General features: G+C 34.9%; 2 protein-coding genes and 1 long non-coding RNA gene across 3 annotated transcripts in view; 2 read left to right on the top strand and 1 right to left on the bottom strand.

Moving 5' to 3' along the window:
• The window catches only part of LOC135123483 (enoyl-CoA hydratase, mitochondrial), a 30,608-nt gene extending 26,507 nt beyond the window's left edge, over nucleotides 1-4,101 (top strand). The window contains exons 2-4 of the mRNA XM_064048155.1: nucleotides 3,119-3,450; nucleotides 3,504-3,672; nucleotides 3,722-4,101. Coding sequence (XP_063904225.1) covers nucleotides 3,119-3,450; nucleotides 3,504-3,672; nucleotides 3,722-4,011 — 791 coding nt within the window. The 3' untranslated portion in view covers nucleotides 4,012-4,101. The remainder of the gene's footprint in view (nucleotides 1-3,118; nucleotides 3,451-3,503; nucleotides 3,673-3,721) is intronic.
• A 2,375-nt stretch (nucleotides 4,102-6,476) lies between these two features.
• LOC135123479 (uncharacterized) lies at nucleotides 6,477-7,310 on the top strand. Its single transcript, XR_010279625.1, has 3 exons — nucleotides 6,477-6,938; nucleotides 6,995-7,097; nucleotides 7,151-7,310. It is a non-coding gene; the product is annotated as an uncharacterized LOC135123479 (long non-coding RNA).
• A 4,727-nt stretch (nucleotides 7,311-12,037) lies between these two features.
• Nucleotides 12,038-12,677, bottom strand: LOC135123477 (uncharacterized). The gene is made up of 4 exons (XM_064048148.1): nucleotides 12,512-12,677; nucleotides 12,350-12,460; nucleotides 12,190-12,292; nucleotides 12,038-12,136 (listed from the first exon to the last, which is right to left on the bottom strand). The coding sequence occupies exons 1-4, from the start codon at nucleotides 12,602-12,604 to the stop codon at nucleotides 12,060-12,062; spliced, it is 384 nt and encodes a 127-aa protein (XP_063904218.1). The 5' UTR covers nucleotides 12,605-12,677; the 3' UTR covers nucleotides 12,038-12,059.
• Between the last annotated feature and the right edge of the window lie 1,547 nt (nucleotides 12,678-14,224).

Here is a 14,224-nt window from a genome sequence, read left to right as displayed (position 1 = left end):
CTGTTCACTCAGAAATATTTTGGTACAAAAATATATTTTTTAAGTTTTACCGTTTGGGCGCCACAAACTTTTGCCCTTTTCACAGTCATGTCAAAAGTTAGCGAAAAACCGTCGACGGCTGTCGATATTATTTGTTTTTGTCAATCTTTTTTGCTCTATACACGAACCTCCTATCTCTTACCATTTTCGAGTAACAAAAATTTTTTCTATTTAAACGGTAGATACACCTATGAGTCATAATCATTTTTACACACGATTAGATAGTACTTCATGAATATGCATTTGATTTTGTGGAAAAACAAACTTTTCAAAATTTGGATTTTTTTTTTGAGATTTTTTTTGTTTTAATTTTTCTTTGGATTCTTTGAATTTTTTAAATTTTTTTTTTCACCAAAACTTCTAATTTACTTTCCTACTGCTCAAGGAAAACTTTTTTTCGAATTTTGACAACCTTTTTTGACAAAAATTGTTGCGCCCCAAACTCAAATTTTCACATATTTAATTATATGGGCCTATCGATTATTCATCCGAAAATAATTTGACACAAAAAACAAATTTTTAACTAATTCCGTTTGGTCACCACAAACTTTTGCCCTTTTCTCCGAAATGCTAAACTCAAACTAAAAACCATCGACACAGGTGCATGTGTTTCGTATTTTAGGAACTTTTTTGTTCTTTGCACGAACCTCATATCTCTTACCGTCTTCGAGTAAAACATTTTTTTTTTATATTTAAACAATTATTGCACCTCTAACCCACATTTATTTTTACACAAATGTGTCATTAGTTTATAGGGATGCATTTTTACTTTTTTTTTTTAACAAACTTTCTGCCCTTTGGCACCCTCAAGCGATAATTCTTTTTTCTAATATTTCCGAATACGTCCCTGTCTATTGAGAAAAAGCGTCCAGTTCCGTAAGAATTTGCTGAAACAGCATCGCGTTATTTAATTCTGTGTTGTAATAATGACGGGCGGCGTGTTTCGGTTTATGAATTTTACCGTGAAAGATTTGGGAAAAAGGTGGTTTTGTTGCACTAAATGGTGACTTCTGTGATGTGTGCGTGTATATGAATGTTTTCGAGGGACAACGGATAATTTAATTGCCTGTTTTCAATGTCGTAAGCAAACATTTTTTAATTTTAAACAACACACACTCGCCTTCCGACATTTTATTCTAATAATCACGGACGTTGTTTTGCATAATTATTTTTACGTTGAACTGATTGTAACGTACGAGATTTCGAGTGCAAAGAAACTTAAATCGGCGGAAAGTTGCTGATGAACATTTATTTAAAGAAAATAACTGGAATTTTGTCGGAACAAACACGGCTTTTATTCGTTGCGGTTATTCGCAATTAAATAATTTTATATGAGACTGGGGAAAATAATACACCAAACGAAATAAACAATATTTATTATAATTTTAATTACAACTTAAGATTACACAAACAAGTTCGTACTTTATACATTTTAAGCAACTAATAAGTTTTAAATTTAAATCTAATTCAGGACGCAGTGGTTTAACTGCAATGTGCACAGCTATTTAACTATTTTCTTTGCTGAATAATTTTCAATTCTGAATCCAATTTTTCGATTGTTTCTCTAAATTTTCGTTTCTCCTCCATCATTTTTTCGATTAAGGGCTTTATTTGCAATTCGAAACGTTCCACATTCATTTGAAATCTTTTAACATCGTATAACCAAGTATTAATTCGGCTTTCTTTATCATTTATTAAGAAAATAACCGGAACTTTGTCGAAACAAACACGTCTGTTATTCATGACGGTTTGCAATCAAATATTTTTTACATGAGACTGGGGAAAATAATACACCGAACGAATTAAATAATATTTATTATAATTTCTATTACAACTTAAGATTGTTCAATTTAGTCCTTATTTCATACATTTTAATTGCTTCTTTTAAATAACTAATTCGTTTTAAATGTAATTCTAATCTACGATGAAGCAGTCTAACTGCACTTGATTTGTTTTCCACATGAACCAATGCCTTCTTCATTCTTCGATAAATTCGATATTGATGGTTCGACCGATCGGACCTCTATTTACCAAGTACAATTTCAAGCCGTTCACGATCTTCTGGTTCAGATCGCTGATCACTGAGTCGGTGAATTTTTCGGTAAATCTCTGTGGAAGTATCGTTCTAGACTCTTCAAGTTGCACAAATATCTTGTCACCGTACTTTGTAGACAGTTTACTAAAATTTTTTGTTAAAAATTTTTTATTTTCTTCTAAAGTTTTCGCACTCACAAAAGCTTGCAAGTGAGACTCTTTATTCAAGGTAGAAATGAAAGATGACATTTCTAAGTGTTAAATAATTGAATTCAAAAAACTAATTAATTCTTACACACGAATCCATCGACTTTTATACAAGTATAAAACGGAAGTGGGGATGCGAGATTGCGTCCGAGATCCCTCCCCGACCTAAACGAAAAGAGGGGATAGATCTCGAGATGAACGAGGGCAATAAACGACCAAGGTCGAGCAACGACTAGGTCAATGATCGCCCGATGAAAAGTAATGGGGGAGCTGGACCAGCTGGCAAGGTCAGCCACGTGCACCGACAAGCTCGACAACAAATGAAAGGTCAATGACCGCTCGATGAAAAGTAATGGGGGAGCTGGACCAGTTTGACCTCATTTGACCTGGTCTAGAACCCCCACTATATAACTACTAACGTGTTGCCTGAATGTCCAGGTCATTAAAAAAATATTGTTCCAAGTTAATGCCACTAAGATTTCAAATGTTCTAAAAATCGTACAAAATCTTTTATTTAATTTGCCAGTGTCACCGGAGTGCGACTCTACGTTTTGTACTTTGGACATGGTGTTACTTTTTTTATCAGAAAAGTTTTGTTTATGCGGATGATTAATTAAAAAATGGTATCAGTTTTTAAAACCTTGGAATGTTTTTTCACGTAGAACAAAGTACAATCAATTTAGAATTATTTTCAACTACACAAGCTATTCTGTGTAAAGGTTAGACACCGAACTTGTACTTTTCACTTTTTTGTATAAACTTAGTACTTAATACAGTTTAAATTCTAAATCTATTTTCGTCATCAATTCGAATGTATTTTTATAATACACTTTTTCAGCCAACAAAACCGACTTCGAGTACATAAAAACCCACACCGCGGGGGCCCAAAGCACCGTAGGTGTCATAACCCTCCACAGACCCAAGGCCCTCAACGCTCTTTGTGATGGCCTCATCCGTGAAGTGGCTCAAGCTTTGGACGGGTTCGAGACAGACAAAAATATAGGTGCCATAATCATCACCGGAAGTGAAAAGGCATTCGCTGCTGGAGCTGATATCAAAGAAATGCAAAATCAAACCTATGCCCAAGTTGTTACTGGTAACTTCTTGTCCCACTGGAGCCGTATCAGCGAGTCCCCGAAACCAATCATCGCCGCTGTGAATGGATACGCTGTAAATACAGTACATTTCTAGTCAATATGTGTCTATTCTTGCGTTTTATACAGTTGGGTGGAGGTTGCGAATTGGCCATGATGTGCGACATCATCTACGCCGGAGAGAACGCCAAGTTTGGCCAACCGGAAATTCTGATCGGGACCATTCCGGGAGCTGGCGGCACCCAGCGACTGCCAAGATATGTTGGAAAATCAAAAGCCATGGAAATCGTTCTCACAGGTAATATTTTTTCCTGGAAAATTTTATTTTTATTACATTGTGTTGTTAGGAGGACAAGTGCCAGCCCAAGAAGCAGAGAAAATGGGTCTTGTGAGCAAGGTCTTCCCGGTGGACAAACTCCTAGAGGAAGCTGTTAAATTGGGCGAAAAGATTTCCAAGAATTCGCATTTAATTAACCGTTTGTGCAAGGAATCCGTCAATACTGCATACGAAACGACTTTAGCCGAGGGTCTTCATTTTGAGAAAAAGCTCTTCCACGGTACTTTCGCTACCAAGGATCGCAAAGAAGGAATGACTGCCTTCATTGAGAAACGTCCGCCTAATTTCACTAATGAATAACCTTACTGAAGCCTTCAAGTCTGCTAAAAATACAAATGTTGTAACGGTTGATTATTCTTATATATTTTTTAAGTAAACAGTTTAAAGTGATCAGTGTTTTTTTTTAGAAAGGTGATTGTTTTTCGTTAACGTTGCGGTACTGATTGCGGACACCAACGAATTTCTTATATTTTGTCTGTTCCAAAAGAAACCCTAAGGTAAGAGCGGGGTAGACAGTGATAAACATTCGAAAAGAAAAGGTTTGTAATTCGGATTGTTAGAATCTGGCACTAGTTATATTGTATAATATATTTCCACCATGTGTAACGGTCCACCCTTGAGGCGAAAGTGTTAATTTTCGGGACCAACGCGGACTGCTTGGCGTAAATTTGTTTTATTGTTGTAAATTCACAGTTCAGGCTAGGAGTTAATCGTCAGCTAGTGCTAACACAATGTAACAATTAGGATTATTTAAATAAACCACTTGCTAGAAGATTTCATGAAATTCACTTAGTCAGGATAACACCTTTGTTTTAATTACGATTAAGTTTCTGGATTCATATACGCAAGTGTTAATTATAACACTTCTTAATTCTTCACACAAGATTGCTAATAGTTCATTTACGGCAGTTAAACTAATTCATACCGCGAACTGACGGGGGATTAAAATAATTTCTTCCCTTAGGCGGTTTTCATCGTTATTATCATCGTTATCATGATTACATCACTGAGGCATCTCACAACGCTAAAGATTGATTACATCACCGAGACGCTTTTTCCTCGCAACGTTAAAAATTTTCACCATCGAGGTATTTCCTCGCAACGTTAAAATTTACATCATCGAGGCGTTTCCTCGCACCGTTAAAATTTACATCATCGAGACGCTTTTTCCTCGCAACGATGACTGGATAATTTTGTGTTTATTTATTCTGTGTTTTGTTGGGGTAACCAGTTGGCGGTATTCTAAACTCTCAAAGTAAATAGTTTTTTTGAAGTAGCCAATCTCTTGGATCATGATATAATTTAACATAACGTAAACTCTTTGTGCATTTTGTTAACTTTGCAATTTTTCACCTCGTACGATATTTCCCTATCTCACAATTTTAACTTCAGTAATTTTCTTTGTTGTGTAATTTTTGATTGAACGTAAATTTCATGCTCTACAGTTTTAACCTCACATAATGTTTTTATTTGGACAAGTTTATTTCACACCAGATCTTTTGTTTTATAAATCTTTGCGAAGTTTTGTTTTGTAAATATTTTGTTGATGAATGTTTTAATTATAAAAAATTGGAGGACCCTGTCATTCATTTGGAATGAGATGTGGTCATTTACGCATTATAATGTAGAATATTCATGAAATAGCCATAAATTTTGATAAAAACTGACGCGAAACCGCATTTGAAAAGAAAAATCAATCAATAACGTAGGCAACCTACATTTGTCGTCCTCCGAAGAGTACAATTAGCGTAAGATCAGTTAATTAATGATTTTCTAATTTGAAGTGTGTAAAACTTTCCGTGTAATAACAACAATCTCTTTTTTCAACCCGCTTTAGTCGCAACTACGAATGATTTTTTTTTTTCAAAAGAACAAACAGTTGATGTTGTCTGTATCTCGAACGTCACTTGTTTTTTGTTAATAATTTTAATTTTCCTTTAATAACTTTTTAACTTAAAAAGCAACTGATTTTGAATGGTCAGAAGCTGATAGTTCCTTCTGCTACAACATAGGTGATAAAAAGTGAAGCAATATTTGATTAGAATTATTTTAAAATAAAAATGTGCACTTTTCTGCTTTAATACAGTGGAATGATTTAAAAACGACAGCTAGACAAGAAAACAAGGTCATGCGCTTAAAGTTTGCTAATTTCAAATTCACGCATTTTGCCTTAATCAAGCAATTAATAATATCAGTCTAATCAGTCTAATTTATTTCAGTAAGACATAGATGAAAGAAGAGAGCAGTGTTTCTAAAAATGGGCGCTAATACAGATTTACTAGAAGTAGATGAGGGTGTTTTAGAACTCGTTTAATGAAGATGTTAGAAAAATTAAAGAATGGATTAAAAAACAACCTCATTTTCCTGAAGTGATGGGTTAGTAGAGCGTAGTATTATAAGTATATAACTGTGAGTCAAAACCATTACCGCTTTGAACTTAATAGTTAGTTATAGTTGTGATCTTGATTTTTCACAAAACTATCAAAAGAAACTATTTGATTAAAGCTAAAAACGTCCCCAACATCAATCTAAAATAAAATATTAAGTAAAATCTCAGCAGTAAACAACTTATCGAAGATACCAACGAATTTTTTCAGCTGACAAGAAAATCGAAAACTTTCTCATATTAAACAAAGGGAGCGTTGAAAGAAGCAAGGAAAAAATAGAAAACTATTACAACATAAGGTCTCGATTGCCAGAAATATTTGATAATGTTCATCCGAAACTCCCCTACATGGAAAACGTCAAGGCGTCGGTGTAACAAATCATTATAATAGTAATTTACACAACTAGTTCGGGATAGCCTGCTTCCCGCATGAACGCTTGTTTGCGGCACGACCGAAGGGAGTGCCGCATTTGCGTGAATGCGGGAAGCAGGCTCACGAACGTGTTGTGTACAATATTTTTTGCAACGAATAAACCTTTAAACTGAAGAAATTAACTGTGAGTTATTTATAAACAATGGCGCCGTCAACACATCACAATGTTGACACTACGCGAGTATTTTAAAGTTACCATGGCAACGGGAAGTTAAAATGCACGTGTGCGGGAAGTTCGAACTCCCGCACCCTGGTGAATGCACGAAAGCCATCAAAAAAGATCATGAGTGCAAAAAGAGTATTGATGCTTTATAAGACGATGCTGTTTACCTTATCAATGCCCCCTCCTTTACAGAAAAGCTTCTTTCTATTCTTAAGAGTATTCTAAAACCTAAACTAATGGAACGAGTGAGTAATTTTTCGTATTTCGAAGTGTCAAAAATTATAATGATTGTAAATTCCAGATACACTTTTGTGAAAATTCGGATGTTTTAGTTGAAAAAATCGGGAGTGAAGTTCTTCCAATAGATTATGGAGGCAAAGAAAATTCTCTAGAAGAATTGCAGGGTAAAAGTGCTTTTGTTTTTTTGTAAGCTTGGTTATCATAAATTCATTTGCAGAAAAGCTACATCAAAAATTTAAGGAGCGTGAAGATTATTTTACTCAACTGGACAAACTTCGTATAAATCAAGCTTTGAAACCTCAGACTTTAAAAAATGATGGAACATATGGATTACCTGGCAATTTTAAGAAATTGGAAATTGACTGATTATTATTATTTAGTCTATTCTTTGAATATATCCTTTTCTGATACACATAGTTCAACTACTTTTTTTAACAGTGTGTAATAATAATACTTTTGTTAGTTTTTTTCAATAAAATACCCACAAATGGTGTTCAAAACATATGAACGATGCTATAAAAACCACTAGAGTTCGATAGCTGGTTAAGAGAAAGCAAATCTTGTGGTAAAGCTATTAATATAACAAGTGCAAAACGCGTTTTAATTAAAAGCAGTACCTATTGTAAAATTTCATAGAACATAGGTAAACACAATTTCAAGTACACAAGTCTCTTTGATAACAATTTTTGCAACGCTAGGAACAATTCGCAACATATTAGGAGAATGGATTAAAAAAAGATAAATCAATACTTACCTATTTTTTAATTAAATTCATTATAGTATTAATATTACTATTACTTGATATTAGTTAGGATTTTTTTGCTATTCAAGTGAAATTCGTCTCAGCGCTGTGATGGTTGACCACAATCGTCATGGACCACTAGTAAAAATTGTAGCCAGGGCCTATTGTGAACCAGGTTTGGGACCACGTGGCTTCGCAACGCTTCCTGAAATTGGCAAATTTGCAAATCTTAATTACCTACTACGTACGTCTAAATCTCCATATAGTACCAGTCCAACAGATAATCACAGTCGACCATCAAACTCAAAACGTATGAATAAAATTCGCAAATTCGCAAATATCCAATATCATTGCGCTTGTTAGACATTGCGAACAATATGCGCAGAACCGTAGATCCATAAAAACCGTTAATCTCAATTATTTTCATTAAAATTCGTACCCAAACTAAAACAGTAGCAGGCGAAATCAGACGCATAAATCTCAAGAAAAAACGGACCAAAGAACGCCCCCTTTACTAACAGAGATAACGACATGGGACCGAATAAGGCAAACTGGCGTCTACCCGGGAAAGCATTAGATCTTTTTATTACGCTCTAATGTCACGGGAGACAAAATAAATGGGCTAAAATCCCTATAAAAACGGAAGCGCAGGAAGCAAAATTCAGTCACGTTTTGAGATGTCTTCGGTCGTGCGAACAGTGTGATCTACGATTTTTCTCAGAGCGAATCGCTGTCCGGATTTCTGCTGAATTTTGAAGAACGCTGTATTTGGAAAAATTTGCTGAATCGGGATGAAGACTAGACTTAGAAAAGTTCTACTGAACATCCTGTACCGCATGATATTAGGACTTCTGACACTACTTCTTCATTTTGGCTTGCTCGATAATGGTCACTATGCAGTGTAATATTTTTCAGAACGTAATAACATAATTATATTTAATGCTGAGCGTAAGCTAAGGAAGTATTGTTTCCGTCTGTCTGTCTGACTGTCCGACGTCTGTGTTGATTTTTCTTAGACAGATAATCTTCGTAAAAAGTTAACTGTAGATGGCAGAAATTTTGACTGGAATGAAGAAGAGGGCAGACTCAAGAAGATAGAAAGTTTTTAATAAAGAGCCGAAAGAAAAGGAAGACAATGCAGTTAGGGAAATCGGAAAAAGGGAAGATGGCACAAAATTAGGAGAAAAATAGGTGAAGGTACTGTTTTGGAATGTCCAAGGGTTGCGAAAAAAGGAAAAGGAGTTCTGGGACTACGTGGGAAAATTTGATGTGGTACGGCTAGTATAGACATGGGTACAAAGAGAAAACTGGGAGAAATTTGAAGTAACACTACCACAAGAATATGTGTCGGAGTGTCAGGGGGCGACAAAGGAAAAGAAAGAGGAGAGAGCAAGCGGAGAAGAGTATTGGGAATTCGAAAAGAAATGCAAGAATTGGAAAAGGGAAGTAATAATAAAAATGGACTAATGAAGAAAGTAATACAGCTGGATAACAATCGATGGAGAATAATAAGCGTTTATAGCAAGAAAATGGAGGAAAACAAGATAAACATAGAAAAGGAAACAAAAGAAAAAGGAGATGAAAAAATACTTATAGGAGGGGATTTTAACGCAACACTGGGCGATAAGGGGACAAGAATAATAGATAAAGGAAAAGGAGAGAAAAGAAGATCACAAGACAAAGCAAATAACAAAGAAGGGAAAATATTGTGGAAGATAATAGAAGAAATGGGATGGGAAATTATGAATGGAAACAAGGAAGGAAATGAAGAAGGGGAATGGACATACGTAGGGGCTAGGGGAGAATCAATTATAGACTATGGGATTGTCAACGACGAGGCGTGGGAAGAAATGGAAAATTTCAAATTGGAGGAAAAGGCATAATCAGACCACATGCCACCAGAAATAAAAATCAAAGGAAAAAAGCAAGAGTACGAAAAACAAGAGAGAAAAAACGAAAGAAAAGTAACAAAAAAGAATCTGGGATGAAGAGGGAATTCAAAGATAACGAAGTAGACTAGAAAAAAAAGAAATTCGAAGTAGAAGAAGATATAGAAGCTATGATAGCAGAACTGATCAACGTAATTGTAGAAGCTGCGGAAAAAAGAAAGATATACATATGGCAAGGGAAAAATTAACAAAATGGAAGAATAACAGGGGAAGAAAAGAAGGGTACTTAAAAGCAAGAGAGAATTATAGGAAAAAATGTGAATTAAGAAAAAGAGAAAAATGAGAAGAAGAAGAGAAGACAATAAAATCCCTGAAAACAGAAGAAGTATGGAGATATACATATAAACAAGGAACGAAGAAGGAAGACTGAAGTCAGTAGGAAAATCAAAATACATGAATGGAACAGACACTTTATGGAATTATTGGGAGGTTGTGAGGAAAAATTCTACAAAACAAATAAAGGAATCACAACGACGGAAGAAATGTGGAGGGGTTCGGAAATAACAAAAGATGAAATAGGAAGACAGACTGAAAGATTGAAAAGAGGAAAGACACCAGGAGGGGATGGAATCTAGAACGAAGCAAGGATTTTCGGGACAGAAGGAGTGAAAGAAAGGAGATGGGAAGTGTAGAGGGAGTTTGGAAGGGAAAAGGCTTTCCTCGGCAGTGGAGAGAAGGTATAATAATCCCATAATTTAAAAAGGGGCAAAAAAGTGATGTGAAGAACTACCGAGGGATCACCTTGCTCAATAAGGCGTCCAAGACATACGCAATGATACTAGATGAGAGGTTACGAAAAGAGGTGGAAGCAAGGGGTATGTTACCAGACGGTCAGGCAGGGTTTAGAAAAAACAGAGGTACTATGGACAATGGGTACATCCAGCGGCATTTAGTGGGAAGAGAAATAAGGAAAGATGGTGCACGAATGTACGCATTGTTCATAGATTTCAAAGCAGCGTTTGATAGCTTGAATAGAGAGAAACTGTGGGAGTATTTGAGGAGAAAGGGAATAGCTGCGTACCTGGTAACAAAAATGGATGAAATATATGAAGAAACAGTAAGTAAGGAGAGTGAATGGAATAGAGAGCGAAAGTTTTTATACAAATAGAGGAGTGAGACAGGGATGTACGCTCAGCCCCGCATTTTTTGCAGCTTAGCTAGGAGAGATAGATGAAATGTTCAGAAAAGCACAGACAGGAGGGGTGGTAATGGGCAAAGAGAAAGTGTGGTCGCTGGCGTAAGCAGATGATTTGGTGATTGTGGCAAAGAAAAGAGAAGAAATGGAAACAATGATTAAAAGTTTCGAGAAGTACGTACAAAAAAAAGGAAGTGGAAGTAAATGTGGAAAAAACAAAAATGGTGGTATTTGGGAAGAAAGAGAGAATGCAAGAAAAATACTTAAAATTGACATTGGGATTGGAAAATTATTCCCCGGAGTATATAGTGAGAGAAGAAACAAAAAGGGAGAAAATGACAGTGGAAACGGGTAAAAGGGCGGTTGGATTTAAACAGAAGTTTAGTGAGAGGTGTGATTGTAAAATATTGGAAGAATGTTGGAAAGAAATAAGAAAGGAAACGACAAAACATGTTTGGAACTAGAGAGACAAGTATTATGAAGGAAAAGTATGTGCATTTGAAGAAATAGAGAGAATGAGAGAAATGGGAAAGAGTATGAAAGAACAGAGTATAAAAGACAAGGATATAGTTAAGCAAGAACGCAGATCGAGAATATCGGAGTCTAGGATGAAGTACCAAAGTACACACATACACACACAGAGAGAGAGTATAAAGGACAATAGAATGATGGCGAGATTTAGGTGTGGAAATGAAGAGAAAGAGAATAATTTTTGGATGGATAAAACTGACAGAAGGTGTAGGATATGTTGGAGAGAGGGAGAAATAATAAAGCATATACTGGAAGGATGTGAAGGACTGAGAGAATCTGAGCAAAGCAGAGAAGAAGTGCTAAACGAGGATGGAATAGGACTGGACTGGATGAAAGAAGTACGGAAGATAAGGGAACTAAGGCAAGGTGTGGGCAAGCTGAAAGAATAGAACGATTATTATTATATAAAACTCGAATATTTATTTGATTTATTTTATGATTTATTTGTATTATGTAAGTAGATTAAGTTAATTTGTACCCCTACTAGGAATCTTATTAAGCCTGTAAGGCAAAAAAATAAAATAATACCACTACTGGTTTTTATAGCATTGTTCATATGTTTTCAACATCGTTTGTATTCATTTTTTGGGAATTTAGTGAACAAAACTAAAAAACGAATTGTTAAACACTATTAAAACTTTGAACTATGTGTGTCGTAAAAGGGTACATTCAAAGAATAGACTAAATAATAATAATAATCAGTCAATTTCCAAGTTCTTAAAATTGCCAGGTAATCCATACATTTCATCATTTTTCAGAGTCTGAGGTTTCAAAGCTTGATGTATACGAATTTTGTCCAGTTGAGTAAAATAATCTTCACGCTCCTAAATTTTTGATGAAGCTTTTCTGCAAATTAATTTATGATAGCCAAGCTAACAAAAAGACAAAAGCACTCTTACCCTGCAATTCTTCTAGAGAATTTTCTTTGCCTCCATAACCCATAGGAAGAACTTCACTCCCGATTTTTTCAACTAAAACACCCAAATTTTCACAAAAGTGTATCTGAAATTTACCTACAATTATTATAATTTTTGACACCTCGAAAAAAAAATTACTCACTCGTTCTATGAGTTTAGGTTTTAGAACACTCCTAAGAATAGCAAGAAGCTTTTCTGTAAAGGGAGGGGCATTGATAATGTAAACAGCTTTTAGTCGATTTGAGAACACTTGCTGCAACAAGAACTACAGGAAACGAAAACGTAGTTTTACCAAATATTTTACCTTGTATATAACAACCATCATTTTATAAAGAATCATCGGTGTTGCCTTGAGCATAAATCGTAATGTTGTATCTTTACCATCAAATACAAACATATCTCCGTAGGTGACATCTTCGATCAGACGAATTTGTTGTATGTTCCACAACAAACGAAGAAAATGGACAACCTCTACATTTTCAGCTAAATGTACATCACGTATTTTATAGAAAAAAACTCGGTAATGTTCTTTTGTTAGTTTTGGAAGAGGAACAAGGAAGCTAAAACGGGTTGTCATAAACATTAACGTGGTAATTTTTACAATGATTTGTTACACCGACGCCTTGACACTTTCCATGTAAGGGAGTTTCGGATGAATATTATCAAAAATTTCTGGCAACCGAGATCTTACGGTGTAATAGTTTTCAATTTTTTTCCTTGCTTTTTTCAACGCTTCCTTTATTTAATATGATAAAGTTTTTGATTTTGTTGTCAGCTGCAAAATATACAATAGAAAAAATGTTTACTAACTGTTGAGGTTTTATTTTTACGCAAAAATTTTTAGGCAAAAATTGAAAATAAGTATTTTGGAAAAGAAACCGGTGAGGACAAATTTTAATAAACCCACTTTGAAAATAATAACTACCATTTACAAACGGAATTTCCCTATTTTAGTAACTAAGTCAGTTCCTCCCGTAGATCGAATATGACTTAAGTCGACATCCCAACTATAATTAACCATTAAGTTCAAAGTGGTAATGGTTTTGACTCACAGTTGTAGAATTATACTTATACTATGGTCTACTAACCCATCACTTCTGGAAAATCCGATTGTTTCTTAATCCATTCTTTAACTTTTTCATTAAACGAATCTATAGAAGAACAATTCAATAATTTCACAACGAGTTCTAAAACATCTTTATCTACTTCTAGTAAGTGTGTATTAGATCCCATTTTTAGGAACACTACTCTCTTCTTTGGTCCGTGTCTTACTGAATTAAATTAGACCAAAGCTGATATTATTAATTTCTTGAGAGGCCACGCAAAATGCGTGAATGTGAAATTAGCAAACTTTACGCACATGACCTTGTTTCCTATAAATCTTAATTAGATACAAATGTTATAGTTATTATATTGTTTATGTTAGTATAAATAGATGAAATTCGGAAAGAAATCAGTAATGTTTACAAACGATGAAGATTTTCTTGTCTAATCATAATTTTTAATTCATTTCACCGTATTAAAGCTTAAAAGTCATATTTTTATTTTAAAATAATGAATCAAAAATTGCTTCACTTTTTATCGGGGGCGGCTGGTGCCAGAGGACAAAAGGGCACGTGCCTTCCTAAGTTACAACGTCTACAAACACACTGCACATAGCAAAATCGTAATTTTCAATCTTTAAAAAATTAACCGGAAATTTGTGTCATAATTATCAAAACTAATTTGTATGAAATGTATTACATCCACTTACATCTAAAGATGTTGTGTCTTGGATACATGATATGTTGCCAATGAAGTTCTGATAAAAGCCGAAGACAGAGACTGAATCATGACTGATTTAGACGTTTGTTTACACCTTTGCCATGGAAACCGTACGTGCATGTGCGATATTTGAATGGAATTGGGTCCACTTCCGACAGTGCTCAGCAGTAGTAACTCAACTGCGGGTTTTAGTTTTCATTCTGAGCGAGTGAAATTGCAGAACCACCCCAGATTTATTAATAAAAAAAGTGTT

The sequence above is a fragment of the Zophobas morio genome, unplaced genomic scaffold (genome assembly GCF_036711695.1).
Source record: "Zophobas morio isolate AGI-343-1 ecotype UQ-CSIRO unplaced genomic scaffold, CSIRO_AGI_Zmor_V1 ptg000006l, whole genome shotgun sequence".
Taxonomy (NCBI): Eukaryota; Metazoa; Arthropoda; class Insecta; order Coleoptera; family Tenebrionidae; genus Zophobas; species Zophobas morio.
Note: the sequence above shows the minus strand (reverse complement) of the source record. Positions and strands in the feature narration are given on the sequence as shown.

What these genes read in the sequence shown, in the direction of transcription:
- LOC135123477 (XM_064048148.1), bottom strand. Translation starts at nt 12,604, where the DNA reads ATGTTTGTATTTGATGGTAAAGATACAACATTACGATTTATGCTCAAG. An exon ending in AACCTAAACTCATAGAACGA is followed by an intron (nt 12,293 to 12,349) that starts GTGAGTAATTTT and finishes GGTAAATTTCAG; the next exon opens with ATACACTTTTGTGAAAATTT. An exon ending in TTCTCTAGAAGAATTGCAGG is followed by an intron (nt 12,137 to 12,189) that starts GTAAGAGTGCTT and finishes ATTAATTTGCAG; the next exon opens with AAAAGCTTCATCAAAAATTT.